The sequence below is a fragment of the Leopardus geoffroyi genome, chromosome B4 (genome assembly GCF_018350155.1).
Source record: "Leopardus geoffroyi isolate Oge1 chromosome B4, O.geoffroyi_Oge1_pat1.0, whole genome shotgun sequence".
NCBI classification, from domain to species: domain Eukaryota; kingdom Metazoa; phylum Chordata; class Mammalia; order Carnivora; family Felidae; genus Leopardus; species Leopardus geoffroyi.
Window position 1 is genome coordinate 22,472,701 of NC_059341.1, and position 18,155 is coordinate 22,490,855.

The 18,155-nt window shown below is 43.4% G+C and overlaps 1 protein-coding gene across 13 annotated transcripts in view; it reads left to right on the forward strand.

Annotated features, from left to right (window-relative positions):
- Positions 1-18,155, forward strand: part of KIAA1217 (KIAA1217 ortholog) — a 451,458-nt gene that overhangs the window by 153,893 nt on the left and 279,410 nt on the right. For all 13 annotated transcript variants that reach the window (XM_045462891.1, XM_045462888.1, XM_045462889.1 and 10 more), the window contains one exon: positions 3,364-3,647. In XM_045462891.1, coding sequence (XP_045318847.1) covers positions 3,534-3,647 — 114 coding nt within the window. In that variant the 5' untranslated portion in view covers positions 3,364-3,533. Of the gene's footprint in view, positions 1-3,363; positions 3,648-18,155 lie in introns of those variants that run through there.

Consider the following 18,155-nt stretch of genomic DNA (forward strand, 5'->3'; position numbering starts at 1 on the left):
CGCAGGTGGAAGGCAGGCGTGGAATGTCTGAAGGATGCGAGGTCTCAAATCTCTTGCTGTGAAGTCAGCTGACTTGGCTGAGGCCACCTGAGCTGTGGCCCGGAGGCCAGCCTTCAGCTCCCGTGGGCTCCTGCCCGCAGGAAAACCTGCCGCGTCTCAGCAGAGTCTCTCTGGCACTGCTGCCCTCCTCATCCCTGCTTCCGCTCCCGGGAATGCCGGAGGGGCTGTTCTCTGCTCGACGCTCCTGTTCTGCTCTGTGCCCTGCTTGGAGTGAGCTAGGAAGAGCAGTTTCCCGGGGCCGTGCGGAGGCTGGGAGCGGCAGGAAGGGGAAACTGGAAGCCTTGCCTTCACGCTACAGCATCGTTGTTTGTTTGACACGGATTCCCAGAATAGCAAGTGGCTGGACACACCCATACTTCAATGTTAGCACCAGAGTGCACTCCAGACAAGAAATAGAACTGGATTTCTGTGTGGATGGCTTTGTGGATAGTGAAGAATGGGTGGGACTCAGATCTCTGACTCCACGGCTGTGGAATTGTGACTACCTGTCCTTTGCCCGGTCGCCTCTTGTTTTGCCCTGCTTAGTTTTTCTCCCCAGCTGAAGGGTCACGGTGTCCCCAAATGACTGGAGTGGTAGAGTTGTCAGTTCTCCCTCAGGCCCGGGAATTGAGAGCCCCCAAGAACTGAGCCTCCCTGAGGAAAGGGCTCAGGTGACCGGGACGCGTGTTCAGGTGGCTTTGTGTGGACAGTAGGGTTGGGGTGCTGTTGGTGCCGGTGAGCAGGTGCCTGGTGGTGGGACGGGAGACAGACCGGGCCGATAGCGGAGTGGGGTGAAGGGCAAGAAAGGGAGCCACGGGAAGGAGTGAGCTCCGCCCTCAATTGGGCGTCTGCCAAAGGACTGTGCCTTTGGCCGTTGGCACATTTGGGCATCAGTGCTTTTGCTGCCTTCCTCCAAGTCACATTCAACCTTGTTAAACAACTCGAGACATTTTAGAAGAATGCACAAAAAAGAGAAAATGGGAAAGTAACCTAAGGCTGACGTGACCTTCCGGTGCAAAGTGTTAGAAAACGGCAGGGGTTTAGAGTCAGCAAGTTGGGTTTCCCAAAGGTAAATGGTGACAGGAGATTGGCTGCAAAGACCACCACTCCTCCCCTCCCCCGCTCCTTTCCGAATTTATCTGAAGGAAGAAAGCGGAAAACTGTTTTCAGTCTCCAAGGGGCTACCGTTCTGGCTGTCTTGACCTTGTCTGGGGATCCTTAGATGAGACAAAATAGTTCTTGTGAGTCTGTGTGGCAGAGCAAGGCAGATGGAACTTTCTGCTGCTGTTGGTGGCTGAAGGTGCCCGAACGTTTATCCATATGGGTGTCTGTGTGTTTGCCCATGTGAGGAAGTCCCCCTCCCGGAGATTCAATCCTGCCAATTAATCTAGCTGCCCAGGATCATTTTTTAAAATATGTTAATGATGTTGAAAGTAATCGTTAAAAATTCTGTGTAAAAGTCAATAGTGTTATATCAAGTATACAACAAGTTTTTGGCCAATGTAAAACTCATGTGCACACACACGCACTCCGAAAGCTAAAGCGAAACCAGATTGCACACATATTTACCAACCTGACATATGGCATTTTTTGCAACTCGCTTTATTCAGTGGATCCTGTTACTTCTGTTTTATTAAAGAAGACACCACAAAAAAGGCAGCCGTCATGTGGGTCCACGTAATGAGAAGGGAGCCTAAATAAATGATACAGTTAATCTCTCAGTATCTTTTTAATCAATAGTTCGGTCTTCTTCCCCTTCTAAATTTACTGCTGAAACTAATGAAGAGTAGGAGAATTAACTAATTTGGCTATTTTTTCCTCCCTTTCCTCATTGGTGTCTGATGGAGATGCTATAATTAGCAATGTAATGAGAAGTGAAGGGTAAACAAGAAGAGTTGTTCCCAGAACACCATTCTCCGGATGGAAAACCAGGATAGGAAAACCAGCCTGAGTTGAAAATGTTCACTATGCCTACCCAAAGGGCGTCAGACCTGGGGTTGTCTACAGAGGCGTTTCTAGACAACGAGGGAAATGCACTGGGGGCATGGCCTTTAGATGAGCTGGTGTGTGTATAAACTGGATGCTCTGGGTATCACTGGTGTGAAGTTTCGTTTGTCTACCTGAGACTCAAGTCTAGAACTTTCAAATAGTGGATCTTTTTTTCTGCACAGAACTTTTAAAGATAAATAATTAGTAAATGAGCTTTTACTGGAAACTTCTTTAAAAACTCATTGAGACTGGGTTTTAAAGGATTTAGAGCTAGAAGACGCTGCACATCTAATACTGGTCCAGCCATCCTCATTTTATGGAGGAAGATGGTGAGGTTTAGAGATCATATTGTATGGTCTGGGTGTGAGGTTAAAGGCAGGACGCCTGAGAGCCCAGGGTTCACGGATCAGGAGTACCTTATCCTGCCTGCATCTGTGTGATGTGTAAGAGAATCTGAAGTGCTTTTGAGTGTTCATAACTCTCCCTTTCTAGTTTTGTTTTTTAAGAAGTAATTCTCCTTTTTCAGTCAGCTAGGAGATGCAGACCTGACACCCTTCTTGCCAACCATTGAGAATGAGCAGAGATTCCCTATCCACTGTCATCGCCTGCCTCCTTTGCTCCCTTCTAGGTGGAAATCAACTTGGCCTGGAAAGGCCATGTCCAAGGTCAAGGCCAAGGGTCTAGGTCAAGGCCATCAAGATGTACCATATCTCTTCCCTTTTCACTGTGTGTTTTAAAGTCCACTTCAGGCAAAATGTGTCCAAGCCTTTACGTTCTCTCCATTCTTACCTAATAGTAATATTGACCTAATAAAATTCTAATGCTTGCTTGGTTTATGCTAATGGAGGGGGGCTGGAGTTTTCAGGGGGCTCATCTGTCTGTGATTATAATGCCTATTTTTGGTCTTGGGGATGAAATAAGTGTCTCCGAAACCACCGTCAGATTATGAAACTATAAAAGTCCTGTTACCAGCATGAGGTTGCAATTAAAACAAAAGAAATAATCAGAATCACTGGAACTAACTTTTCTATAATTACAGTTGAAGGTAAGGGGTAACCCAGTTGCCTGCAAACTTGTCTGACCAAGTGTTCTCCTTCTGAATAATCTCAGGGAAAGAGTCCGAAACGACCAACTTTTTCTCTACAACTTTTTGTGTTAGTGCAATTTTTCTCATTTCCTTTGTTGATTTGGTTCCCATCTTGCCTAAAAAACAAATAACCTGCTAGGTTATAGTTACATAATAACAGCAGCCAGAAACCCTCTTAGTGTTCTGTAAATGACATTTCAAGTAAAATCTTTCATTGCAAACTGTGTTTTTTTTTTTTGGTCTTTCAGAACAAGGAAAAAGCAATCTACAAGTCACGTCATTAGAAGATGCAGAATGTCGCAGAACCAAGGAACGCCTTTCTAATGGGAACAGTCGCGTTTCAGTTTCCAAGTCTTCCCGCAATATCCCAAGGAGACACACTCTAGGTGGACCCCGCAGTTCCAGAGAAATACTGGGAATGCAAACATCTGAGATGGACAGGAAGAGAGAAGCTTTCCTGGAACATCTGAAGCAGAAGTACCCCCATCATGCCACTGCGATCATGGGCCACCAAGAGAGGCTGAGAGACCAGGTACGACCATGTTGCCGTTCAAAATGAGTAGAGCTCGTTCTGCAATGAACGTGAGGGAAAGCTAAGTGGCAGGTCAAAGGGGACAAAACGGCTGAGTGGATCGTGCCCACCTTTGGGTTGTTCCAGATCTCTTTGTGGGTTTGCGAGACGGAGGCAGCTTACGGGAAAGGTTTGACCTGAAGCCTCAGTTGTCTTTATCAGCGTGTCAGAGGGGGAGACCCAGAGAGGAGGCAGTCCCCCCCAAATGTGTCCCGATGTTCAACCACAAATACATCTAAACTGCAGGCGGTGAGGGGGTCTTACTTTACTGAGCCAAGCCTAGGATCCATTACTGTGCACCCAGATAGCACTTGAGTGCTTAGCACAGTGAATGAATGAATGAATGAATGAATGAATACATATATACATACCTATGTACGTACATACATACTTACATACATACGTATAGACAGACAGACATAAATACATTTTCAGGGTACAGGAGAGCACAGAGGGATAGATTGTGGTGAATCCCTTTTCCTTAGCAAGCTGACATTAGGGTTTTGTTTCTATTCTCTGTTTTTTTTTCCTTTTAATCACAGATGTTTACCTTTCGCATTCTTGGCTTTCTGCTGTCATCAGCTACCTGTTTTTTCAGGTTATCTTGACAGCTACACAGACAGCACCCATTTGTGCCTTGGGATGTTGTTGTTTCTTGGCTGTATGCAATGACTTTTTTGACAGACCACAAAGTTTTGGGGGGGGTCCCCCGAAGGCCCCACAAGCATGTGATCAGATTGACCTTTGAGGATGCAGAACATAGTAAAGGAAGCAGGGCCACTGCGACACGCGTGGTCGGGGAAGAGGACAGGCCGTTATTGATTTCCACACTCCAGAGAGAGAGACCCATTTAGCGTGTCAAGTCGGCGGTCCTGCCAGTTAACCGGTTACCAAAGTGATGTCTGACTAACTCAGCTTTCGATCTTCCGTGGAAATGGAAATTGGCATTCGCCTGAACAATTTGAACCTGTACTTCATCCTCACTCTCGATTTGTCAGTTTATTTATTTAAAAAAATTTTTTTGGGGGCGCCTGGGTGGCTCAGTCGGTTAAGCGTCCGACTTCGGCTCAGGTCACGATCTCACGGTCCGTGAGTTCAAGCCCCGCGTCGGGCTCTGTGCTGACTGCTCAGAGCCTGGAGCCTGTTTCCAATTCTGTGTCTCCCTCTCTCTCTGACCCTCTCCCGTTCATGCTCTGTCTCTCTCTGTATAAATAAACGTTAAAAAAAATTTAAAAAAAATAAAATAAATTTTTTTTAACGTTTATTTATTTTTAAGACAGAGACAGAGTGTGAACAGGGGAGGGGCAGAGAGAGAGGGAGACACAAAATCCAAAGCAGGCTCCAGCCCCAAGCTGTCAGCACAGAGCCCGACACGGGGCTCGAACCCACGAACTGTGAGATCATGACCCTGATGATGGAGCTGAAGTTGGAGGCTTAACCGACTGAGCCACCCAGGCGCCCCACCGATTTGTCGGTTTAAATTCAACCCTGTTTTCTCTGAAATCTTTATTAAAGTGCCTAAAAATATGAAATGAGTGTATAGGCTGTATGTTTGCTTTTTGCTCATGTTGCCAAAAGGTGGCAGACCCAGAAGAGGAGAGAACAGGAGGCCTGGTTGATGTAGATAAATTCTTTAGTAGTTAAGAAAAGGATGACTCCTTTCATTTCAAGCATATATAGAAAGTACCCCCTATTTATTTATTTACTTATTTACTTACTTATTTTAAAATTTGTTTATTTATTTTGATAGAGACAGTGAGTAGGGAAGGGGCAGAGAGAGAGGGAGAGAGAGAATCCCAAGCAGGCTTTGCTCTTGTCAGCACAAATCCCGATGCGGGGTTCCGTCCCATGAACCATGGGATCATGACCCGAGCTGAAATCAACAGTTGGATGCTTAACTGACTGAGCCACCCAGGTGCCCCTTTACTTACTTATTTAAAATTTATTTCCTACAGTTTTCTTGAGGTATAATTGACATGTAAAAAATTTCCCTAATTTTTAGTCGATAGTAGGGTCACTCTCCATATACGTAACGTGTCACATGTTTGTGAGGCACCGTACTTTATCCAAAGTGGTTCAGATTGAGGACACTCAAACTCAGAATAGTTACAGTCACACAATTTGCTAAGGGAAAGTTGGAATTTGAATCTGGTTAAGTCTGAGCTCAGAACCCTTGTTTATTTCACTGTTCTTTAAGTTGATCATTGCCTATAGAGCATGTAGTGTGGTGAGGAAAAAAAACAACAAATTCCTTCTACCTGTCTAGGTTTTTGACTAACTAATAATTAAATTGATATAAGACAGATTAACAGAAGAAAAACAAACAAAAGCTTAATGATTTGTATGCTTCCTGTGTATACATGGGAGAGACCCAGGAACTCTGAGTAACTCCCTAAAATGGCCAAAGCCATCACCTTAAATATCATGTTCAGCTAAAGACAAAAGATGTTAGGAGTAGGGAGTCAATTATGGGAAGTTACCAAGAAAAGCATAATAAACAAGGTAAAGTTGTTATGGCCTAAAATAATTTGGATACTGGTCCTGGCTCAGAGAAAGAGCTATTACCAGAGATTACTTTTTCTCTGGAATACTTATCTGTATGGCAGGGCGAATATCTAATTATGCATCATCTCTCCTTGTTGTCCTGTGAATCACCCTCCTCCCCTTTGAAGCCCTAAGCCCCTATCCCATTCCCTAGGTCAGGATAGCATATAAGCCTCAACTGACCCAACATGTCCTTGGGTCTCATATTCTTATGGGGCTCCCATACATACATAATTAAATTTGTTTTTCTTCGTTAATCTCTTTTATGTCAATTTACCGGTCAAAAAACCTAGAAGGGTAGAGGAAATTTTTTTTCCTCTCCACCAGTCTGTTCATGAAGTGTAAGGGATAGGGTGAGGTTGTGTGTGTGTGTGTGCGTGTGTGTGCGTGTGTGTGCGTGTGTGTGTGTGTGTGTGTGAGAGAGAGAGAGAGAGAAAGAGAGAGAGAGACTATGGGGCTAGCGGTCATGGTGAAGGAGGTTAGGAAATTGATTATGTGTTGAATGAGGAAGGTGGAATGTATTTTTTTAAGTTAGAAATGTATTCATTTTGCTGAGAAATTAGTATTTCAAAATGGTATATTTTCCATGCTAAAAACATTTCAATTGTTATCATTACTGTTATTATTTATCATCTCATAACTATTGCTACTGCTATGATGATAGTAACTGGCTAAAACTCTCACATGGGGAGCCTAAATATAACCTGAAGGGTGCATGGTATCAGATGACAGGGAATAATGACTGTGGCTTAGTGGCCCCAACCTCTCATCTCCTATCCCATACATGTCTGCCACAGGTGTAGTGTGGCCATGGCTGGTCAGCTGTCCCTTTATTGGGTAACTCAGGCTGAATTCTTGTGTATTCCAAGCTGACCATCCAGAGAGGGATAGAGTCTGATGCATGGATCTGTGTGTATATTTTTTCATTCCATTGTAGTGTCACCAATGAACCCTAATCAGAGATAAGCTCAGGTAATGGTTTAGGAAATTCCTATGGGCAGTACTTCATCCTCTGGCTTTTCTATTCTTTTTCTCCTGCTGCGTGGTTCCTCTTTCCTGTCTTCTTCTCCACGATACCCTTTGTTCCTCCCTGACCTTCTTAAAGTGGATTATTCCAGGCTTCCTTTGCAGGAAGATCAGATGACCAGCCATAAGGAGGAATTCAAATAAACAAGTCTGACCACTTATCTAATATTGAGCTGCTCAGCACCACATATTCTTCTGGTGGCTGTTTGCCTGGTTGCCTCCCAGAGAAGCGGCCTTCATGAACAGAGTGACACTGGGGGGAGTTTGAAAGGAAGATGGTAACTGCGGCAGCCAGCATCTTACCTGAAGTATCTGGATCCCAAGGGCATCTAGGTTCCAGTTCCTTGGTATTAAACATAAGGAGAATTAGAGCATACCTTACATTTCAGAATCTGAGTCCAGACGCTGGAAGGTTTATGGTTGAAAACTTGAATTTGGGCCTTTGAAAATAAGTCAGTCAAGAATTTTCTTCAGTCTAAATTATTGAACAGAGGTCTCCTGATGGGAGAACAGCCATGTTTAGTAGCAACCTCCTTCCCACCTGTCTTCAAAGATAGCAGATGACCATTAATGTTGCATAGTGTTTATCTGCATAGTAGTAGTAAAGGTTACTTGAGTGGGCCAGTCAGGGGGTGAAGCTACATCGCCTGGCAGCTAAGGGTGTGGTTCTGGGACAAGGCAGGGCTGGGTCGGAATCCAGCCTCCTCCATGTGCTAATTGCAGGATTGGAGCTAATGACTTCATCCTTCTCTGTCTCAGTTCCCCCATTTGTCAAAGGACAATAATCTCAGTATCTCAGAGTACTGAAAAACAGCCTCAGAAAGTGATGGATCTTCCTCCTGTTTCAATGGCAGCTCGTGGCATTACAATCTTCTGGTCTATGGTATCCAGAAGAAGAGTCTCGGTGGTTCTTATTTTCAGATTAGTATTTAAAGGCAGTTTTCTTTTCTGCCCACACATATTTGAGTACCCGAAGATTATTTTTTCCATCGTCAGAGCGTAATTTTATTATAATTCCGAAACTTATTTCGATTTTTCCTTCATCAAAAGCTTAAAATTTGGATTTCTTTCACTTATTCATCCCATATGTATTTATTTGGCACCTGCCATGGTAAAGGTGCTGTGATGAGGCGTGGTCCCTGCCATCAAGTCAATAAAAGAAATACGGCGTTCGTGCACAGATACCGATCCTTCATGATCCAGCCCAAATGTCGCACCTTCTGAGTTGGTCATAACGTCTTGCAGTACTTATATTGTAGTATCTAATCATGCCTTTATTGTACTTCTCTTTGTGTTTCTTTCTCCCACGTAGAATATTTTGGAGGACAAGAACCTTGTCTTAAATACCTTGGTAAAGTCACCATTTAAGGGAGTATGGAACGTAACTTAAGCATGATCAGTTTTTGTTGAATGAATGAATGAGTGTGCAGATTGTTGGTGGCAAACCTCCCTCTATCAACTCTGCTTCCGCTTTCTACACCTGTGTACGCAGGTATTGTTTGCTACCAATAATTTGTATGATCTGGACGTCACCTTCCACAGGGGAAGCTTTTTGAATGCAAAGCAGGGTTAATAGAGGGGAGGAGACAGTTAATACCCGATCACAACTCATCTAATCACAGAAAGCCTATGATTTAAAAGGCTTCGCTATGTGACCCACAGACATTGAATGCCACACACTGAAAAGTGAGTGGGGCGCCTCGGTGGCTTAGTTGGTTAAGTATCCGACTTTAGCTCAGGTCGTGATCTCACGGTTCGTAGGTTCAAGCTCTGCATCTGGCTCTGTGCTGACAGCTTGGAGCCTGGAGCCTGCTTCGGATTCTGTGTCTCCCTCTCTCTTTGCTCCAACCCCTGCTCATGCTAAATAAACATTTAGGGTTTCATCAGCACATAGCACATGCATACACAGAACTTTATACTTATCTGTACAATGGCATTAATCACATTTAAATGTAATATAAATATATTAACATATATTTACACCTTTATGTAGTGGCATCTTTGACTTTTTTTTTTTTTGATAAACTTTTATGGCAGAATTTCAGTCACACTGGATTATTCCTCATGCAGTAGATCTCAGGGTATCATTGTATATCTTGGGAAATTGATGTCGTCCCTACGTCATGTGTGAAAACTCCAAATTAATCAGATGGTTTATTTTCCTTTTTTTGAAAAAAGATTTTAAGTAATTCTTTTTTAAAAAATTTTTTATTAATGTTTATTTATTTTTGAGACAGAGACAGAGTGCGAGTGGGGGAGGGACAGAGAGAGAGGGAGACCCCGAATATGAAGCAGGCTACAGGCTCTGAGCTGTCAGCACAGAGCCCGACGGGGGGCTCTAACTCACAAACTGAAATCTGAGATCATGAAATCTCGAACTCACGAGCCATGAGATCATGACCTGAGCCAACGTCGGATGCTCAACAACTGAGCCACCCAGGCGCCCCTAAGATTTTAAGTAATTCTACCCCCAACCTGGGGCTTGAACTCACAACCCCGAGATCAAGAATCACATGGTCTATGGACTAAGCCAGTCAGTGCCCCAATCAGATTTTTTTTTCCTATCACATTCGTTCTTTTCCTATCACATTTGTTCGAATCCTAATCAATCCATATATGTGAAGTGTTAGAATTTCTCAAATATGCATCTACATTCATGAATATGTGTGTCAGTGAAGCCTGGAAAGTGATCTAATTGGAACTAAAGGCACACTAAGACCATAGACCATCGTTAGTGGAAGCCTTGGGCCCTCGTGAAGATGTGGATAAAAGGCTAAAGTTGTAGAGGGAGCAGGTTCTAAATAATTATACATGCTTCATAAATAAATAAATACACAAATGAAAAGTTTATAAATTAAACTAAAGCAATAGAACCCAGCTAAGAAATTCTTTAGAGCTACTAATTTATTCTCAACCAAAAAGGAAAATGATGGGAGAACAGCCATATTTAGTAGCAAGAACCAGGGAGCTGTTCAAAACTAATGACTAAGTATGCATTTACAGACCAGTTTCTTGCCTAAACCTTAAGGGAAAAGGAAACAGCATTTTGGCGCTTAAGAAATCTAATACAAGAGGGGCGCCTGAGTGGCTCAGTTGGTTGAGCGTCCCACTTTGGCTCAGGTCATGATGTCATGGCTCGTGAGTTCGAGCCCCGAGTCAGGCTCTGTGCTAACAGCTCAGAGGCTAGAGCCCGGTTTGGATTCTGTGTCTCCCTCTCTCTCTCCCCGTCCCCCACTCATGCTCTGTCTCTCTCTCAAAAATAAACAAACATTAAAAAAAATTAAAAAAATAAAAGAAATCTACTACAAGGTATGTGGAGCAAATACTAACAATAAGCCACAGTGGGATGGAGGAAGAAGGCCCTTACCCAGATGGAGAACGTGAGCATGGAGGTTAGTTAAATGTTCAGCATTTTTTTAGCACTGTTTTCTTGACCGCTGTTTATAGTGGTGAAACAGTGGAAAAGACTGCAAGGAGAACATCTTATTGGCCTCAGTTAATATTATGATACTATTGCTCTTTGCCCATATTGGTATATTTCACCGTCTCAACAACCCTGCGTGGTAGGCAATATTATGAACTCTCCTTAACAGAATGGGAAACTGAGGCACAGCTTACTTAGCTCTTGTTCACAGTGACAGGGCAAGTCACCGGTACTGAATCCTATTATTTGGCTGTGGGGCAGGTCTTTCTTTTTGGCCTCCAGATCACACCATCTCTCTGATGCACAGCAAAACCAATAGACATTAATCTAAAATGTCGAGAAAATGGAGAAGGGTTGGAATGGGGGTACCGGTTTGGCCGTTGTCGTAAGTATGCAATTTGGTGGTCATCTTACAGTGGCTGAAATGCCCGCCTCCTATTAGATTGGCCTTCAATAGTTCTGGAAAGAAAAAGAATTTGGCACCAAAGAAGCAGTGACATAAATAGTGATTTAAGTATCTACGGAACGTGAACGTTGAGAAGATGTTACTATTGCCAGAGCAACACCTCCAAATGGAAGGATCATGGTGTCATGACAAAATTACAAGCTGCATTTAGAGAATTTATATTAGTATATATGGGAGCGTTTAATGAAGTGAGATGTAATGAAATGCTGGAGCCTGTGAACAAAGGATATAATTACGATGGAAAGAATCAGTATAAAAAAACTGTCCTCAGAAATTCCAAATCTTGGCTATGTCTAAGAGAAATCAGAATGCAATCAGAAACAATAGTCATCGAAATTTGGGCGTGATGAAAAACAATGGGAAAAAAATAAGCAGAAAGCCGTCTACTACAACACAGATGATGATGTTACTTGAGGCACCAGATGAAGGAGCTAGCTGGAAATGTTTCCCAGGGGACTGATATTTTGAATTGTGACTTAAAGGAGATGGAAATGCATTTCTGAAGATTTGGAATATGACAGAGTAGGACATCTGGGGGCAGGGTGAGGGGACACTCAGCGATCAAAAAGACTAAATTCAAGGAGTTGCGTTTTCACTTGCAAAATTGATTGGAAGTTGACGTTAATCACAGAGGATACAGAAAAACACGAAAGGAATCCTAAATGGGGATCATTCGTAACACATGGCTTTTGATCCATGTTTAATTGGGTGCCACCAAACTCTGCATTAGCTTTCGTTTTAATTAGTGGAAGGAAGAGCAAGAGAACAGTGCTATATTAAGAAGAGGTCTGAAAGCAAATCAAAATAAGATTCTACTGGAAAACCTGCTAAGGAGTGTCGGGGAGTAGGTGGGAAGTGAAGGGGAGTCAGAAACCCGAGTGTGGCTATGCGGTGGCAGGAGACACCTCTGATGTGGTGATCGGCAAAACCTAGAGAAAACTGCCACCAGGTCAGATGGAGATTTGCAGTATAGAGGAATCCAGAAAAGACCAATATGATTCAGTCCAGCTGATTGATACAGAACTCATATCACAGGCGTTTAGACTGTCCTCTGCTTTCTCGTAGCCGGCTTGCGTCTTTGCCCTTATTCATCCTTCCTGCAGGTGTTTTCTTGGATTAATTCAATCAGATGGTTGTTTTTCATCGACCTACACTGTCAGCTTGACATCAGGCAGTATGTGTAGAGTAGCCAGTACCTGCCCTGCCGGGGGCGCGTCTGTTGAGTGATAACCGTGGGGTCCCATATAACTGAGTTTTTTATATGCTGGACGCTCTGAGCTGTGCAGTGTAGGTGAATCATCTGTTTTCCTGAGGCTTTTCTTAACCGCAGAAATGAGACTGACAATACTTTTGTGGTGAGGATTACATGAGATGATACATCCTATCAAATAGATCGCAGGTACCTGAGTACCTGTCAAAACCCTTTGCATTCAGGAGAGCATTATCCTGGAGGGGTGAGGGCAGTATGCATTAGGGCAGCATAAAACAGTGTGTGTTCTACATTGCAGCGATCTAGGGGCACCTGGGTGGCTCAGTTAGTTGAATGTGTCACTTCGGCTCAGGTCACGATTTCATGGTTTGTGAGTCTGAGCCCCACATCAGCCTGCCTGCTGACAGCGTGGAGCCTGCTTGGGATTCTCTCTCTCTCCCTTTCTCTCTGCCTCTCCCCCACTCATGCTTACTCTCTCTCAAAATAAATAAATAAACTATAAAAAAATAAAGAATAAATGAAATAAAGAAATTGCAGTGATCTAGATCAGCATTTTGTAAAAACATGCTCTGCTGAATCCTGGATCCCCAGGCTGTTACTAGTTGTTTGGGGAATGGAGAGAAAGTTTCTAATTTGGGGATATTTTGGGTTATTTAGAGTTAAATGAAATTCTACACTGCAGGGTCTATCCGATCTTTTAATATGCTAAAAGGCATTCTACGTCTCATTTGGAGATTTGGGAACAGGTGGGTGAGGAATGAAACATAATGTTTCCCAAGCCTGTTTGACCACAGAATTATTGCTTTGGGGACTCTTCTTCTGTGAGACACGCCAGGGAATGGGAGTATGTACTTCAAAAGCTTGCTGGAGTTCAGAGCAGTGGGAGAGCAGAGGGGGAGGATTTCACACAGAGATGGACATTTGAATGGTGTCTCTTGGAATGATAGAGGTCTCCTGGAGACAGACTTGTCCTAATTATCTATTTCCTCGATCCCCAGGGCATAGTAGGTATTCAGCAAATATCCGTGGCAAGGAGATTAATGGATTATGATTTGAATGGATAGAATGCAGCCATGAAGGCATTGTGATAGAGGAGGAGGGGGACAGGAAGAGCCAATGTTGAGACAAGAATAGAGGTGGCTCCCCTGTGAATCAGGGGGTAGGCCAGTTTAAGTGAGGTGATGGTGTCATTCGGCAGAGGGGGAAGACAGGGGAGTCAGGCAGAGGACAGCCGGGTTGTGTTGGACCTTGAAAGTCAGCAGAAAGCTTGGACTGTCAGACACAGGGCAACCTTGTAGTCTTGAGCTCAGAAGTGGAATAAAAGCAAAGTTGAAAGGTTATCTGCTCGGTGCTATGTAGGAGGGACCGTGAGAACAGCCTGGGTCCTGGCCTGGAAATAGTTGCAGCATCCGGGCCATAGTGATAAGGCTTTGGGCATGGAGCTCAGCCAGCACTGAAGGATGACACGCACGTCAGATACTCGAAAGAAAAATGGGAATGACTTGGGGTTTAATTGGAGAAGGATGAAGGGACGAAGGGCTGTGGCTGGGGTAGTGGAGAAGGCAAATGCGCCCAATGAGCACCCCATGTCCTTACTCAGCTCCTACCTGTGCCCAGACCTTGAGCAAGTCACTAAGCACCCTGTGTCATCTGTCCATAAGCGTGGAACCACTGAAAGACCAGTGGACTGCCACGGAAGCATGTTAGTCATCGTCACGAGAGGGATGGGTGTTAACTCTTGGGATCAGCTATAGGGATGGGACTTGGAGGAAAAAAATCTGGTCTGGAGCCCAGTGGGTTTTTCAACAAAATTGTGTAGTTTTTGGACTTTTGCACCAACCTCCTTTTGCCTTCCTCTCACAGTATCTTTGTTTTATCAGGCCTGCCCTCTCCTCTTCCTGCCCTTCCCCTGATGTGAGATGTTCGAGGGGTATGCTCCAACCAGTGTGCAAGCGTGGAGGTGACTTGTGAACAGTGGGTAATGCTCAGGGGCCGTCACATGGAGCTTTGAACTGAGCCACAGGTTTTGACAGTGTGGAGATGAATACAGCTTACCACACTTAGTTGTGTCAAACTTGCCCCAAAGGGATATTTTTGGGCCAGTGGAATGTACAAGGATTTCCTCCATGAGCACTTCCCGAGGTCACAGCCGGAGCAGTCACCGGTTTTACTCAAACAACGCGGGACGCTGATGGGAGAGGAGCAGGTGGATGGGGTGGTATTGTTGTAGCGGTTGTTCGGGAGACATGAATGGGCTGTACGTGCCGTCATTACTGCTCACTGATTCCATCTTTTGGGTCCATTGTCCTCCCTCTGTCCCTCCTCGCCTTCTCTCTTTCCTTTTTGTTTTTAAACATTTCAACTCTACCAGAACATTCTCCTATGCAAATGGGCGCTGGGCATTGAATGTGCGAAGACCAATGCTCTTCCAGGTCCAGAATGTACTTGCCCTGTGTCCATGTTCTTTCTCCAGTTACTCCACACAGCATCTGTTTTACTTCCGGTTGAGTACCATGACCTTGAGTTGCCCCATAAGCTTTGAGAGCAAATGCCATTTTTACACCCTCTCTTGGGTTTATCTGTTATGTGTATGTTTTTAAGTTTATTTATTTATTTTGAGAGTGTGTGTGTGTGTGTGTGTGCGCACATGGGAGCACAAGTGGGGAGGAGCAGAAAGAGAGGGAGAGAGAGAATCCCAAGCAGGCTCTGCACACTGTTAGTCCGGAGCCCGATGCCAGGCTTGAACTCATTAGCTGGCAGAACATGACCTGAGCCGAAACCAAGAGTCAGATGCTTAACTGACTGAGCCACCCAGGCACCTCAGGTTTATTTGTTATATTGATTTCTTTCAAAGACTTAGTTTGCATTTATCTCTTCCAGATTATGATTTGCTGTCTCATCATTTTCAGCTTTTTTTTCATAATTACCTGCCTTTTCCTAGTTTTTAAAGTTGTCTTTGTTATCTTCTGTAATTTCTTAAAGTGACTATCAAGTTCATTTATTTTTAGTATTTCTTGTTAGTAATGAAGGCATTTAGGGGCGTACATTTCCTGACACCAGGTTGGGCTGTGTCCTGAAGTTTTGTATGAAAATTTCCTGTTTCATTTCCTTAAGGACAGTTGAAAGTTTCAATTTTGATTTGTTCCTTTGATTTAAGGGTTTTCCAAGAGTATTTCATTTCCAAATAGTTGAGATTATTATTTATTTATAATTTTATTGGATGTGATCAAAGAATGCAGTCTGTAAAATTACTGCTTTTTAAGACGTTTAAGGATTTGTTTAAAATTTGTTGCATAGTCAAATGCACAATCAGCATTTGTAAGAATTGTGTTATGTATTCTTGAGAAATTGCCTATTTTATGTTTATTATATATACACATACATGTGTACACTTCTATATCAGGTTTGTTGTTTGTTTCATTTATTTTGTCGTGGCCCTTACTTTTTCTAGTGCTGTTCAGTTTCAAACAATGTATCATGGAGTCTCTCACTACCAACATATTTTTATCCTGTTCTTCTTGCATTCCTAAGAATTTTTGCTTTACAGCTTTTCATTTGCTTTATTTGTTACAAACAAATTTTTGATGATCATTCCTTTCTCATAAATTGTCTTTCTACACTACCAGATGACCTCTGTATCCAGTTTAGTGTTTGTTAACTTTTCTTATTATTAATATTGTCACTTTGCGTTACATTTATCTGGCATAGACAGATGGTACTCATCTATTTTCAAGTTTTCTTTATTAATATTGAGTATGTTGATTAGAAATTACATATAAGTTGGTTTTGCCTTTTTAGCTCAACTTATTAGTCTTTGTCTTTTAATGGGATAATTTAGTCCATTGATATTTAGTGTAATACTCAGTGAACTTGATTATATTCCTTTATCTTAATTTCACAGGAAATATCTCTTCTTTATTAAATTCAGTTCATGCTCAATAAACACTAAACAAAGTTTTAGTCGTGACAAGCAGTATTTGAAATGACAGTAGGTGCTCCAAGTAAAAATGAGTGTCAGGCAGTCATCTGGAGGTAGAAGAGAACTGGAACCAGAGAATAAGACTGGGCAGATACCCATTGGCATTATCTGCTCTATTAGTCGGGGCTCTCCAGAGAAACAGAGAAACGGTTGGAAAGAGAGCAAGAGCAAGACAGAGAGAGAGATATTTAGTTTAGTTTGAAGAATTGGTTCACACAGTTGTGGGTACTGGCAACCTGAAGACTGTGGGGCCAGGCCACCAGGCTGGAAATTCAGGGAAGAGTTGATGCTGCAGCCTTCAGTTCAAGATCTGCAGGCAGGAAACTCAGGTAGGGTTTCTAGGTCTTGAGGCAGATTCTGCCCACTCCCCCCCCCCCACCCCGCCAGCTCCCCAAAGGGACTATAAGTCCCACCCACACTATGGTCAGAGTGTGCTGACTCAGAGTCTGCTGATTTAAGTGTTAATCACATCTAAAAAATACTTTCACAGCAACATTTAGACAGATGTTTGACCCAACGGCTGGGTACCACAGCCTAGCCAAGTTGACACAGAAAATTAACCAGCGCTGTAGCAAAAGCTGACCAAATGTAAATGGACCATCCCTAAAGCAAACAATGACTACAAACAAAAATAGAGCCAAAGTTCAAGCTTTAGGGAATTACCACAATTGGTTTTCATTGTTTGATTCAGAAATGAAAGCACCCTTCTTCTTTTGGTGATGCATACAATCTGTGCTGGACTTAAGAAATGTATATTTGACTTTTTTTTTTCCTTTTTAACGGTTGTCCGTATTTCTTTAGACCAGAACTTTAGGAGGTTGTGCCTCCTTCTTGAGTGTCCGCTGTTTCATTAGCCTTCTCTGCATGTTACTGGTCTGTTTGTCCTGGGGTGGACGAGTGGTGATACATTAATCCTGCTCTGGACCACTGTCAAAGGCCTCCGTACAGCCTGAAGCTAAATAGAGACCACCCCCCACCCCCCAAGGCTGCTGTGCTGATGGCCCACCCTGTCCCGACTCTTCCAGACCCCAGCCCAGCCCCATCTGTGGGCGTGGTGTTTCTGGGAGGATTTCTGGAAAGTCTGTGCAGTCCAACGTGCTCCCTTTGCAGTCCAATGTGCACCTTCAGGCTTTACTAAACAAATCATTTTAGCATGACTTAGGTTAGTTAGGATTTTAGTGTCCTCAATTGTGAGCAGTGTTATTAAACCAGGATAACTGCTTGGTGGTTAAGCACATGTGTTTTGGATTTCAGTCTTGGGTCTGCCTGGATTAAAAGGGACACTCCCACACTTAGTGGGCATGCAGACTTACTCAAGTGACCTAAGCTGTTGAAGCTCCCTTTCTCCATTTATGAAATGAAGATAATAACCAGTCTTATATCACCTTTTGCTGCGAGACTTAAATGAGGTAAGGATTGCTTATTTTAATTATGAAAATATTGCTTCTTCTACCCAAAGAAGCATTCCTTTTCCACGTGACAACTTCTAATTCATTTTATTTACTTTTTTTAAAGATTTTGTTTTGGTGCGCTTGGGTGGCTCAGTTAGCTGAGCGTCCGACTTCCGCTCAGGTCATGATCTCACGGTTTATGAGTTCGGGCCCCACTTTGGGCTCTGTGCTGAGAGCTCAGAGCCTGGAGCCTGCTTCGGATTCTGTGTCTCCCTCTCTCTCTCTGCCCATCCCACCCCCGCCCCTGCTCATACTCTCTCTCTCTCTCTTTCAAAAATAAATAAAACATTTAAAAAATTTGTTTTAATGTTTATTTTATTTTCGAGAGAGGAGGGTCAGCAAGAGAGGGAGATAGAGGATGCCTAGAAG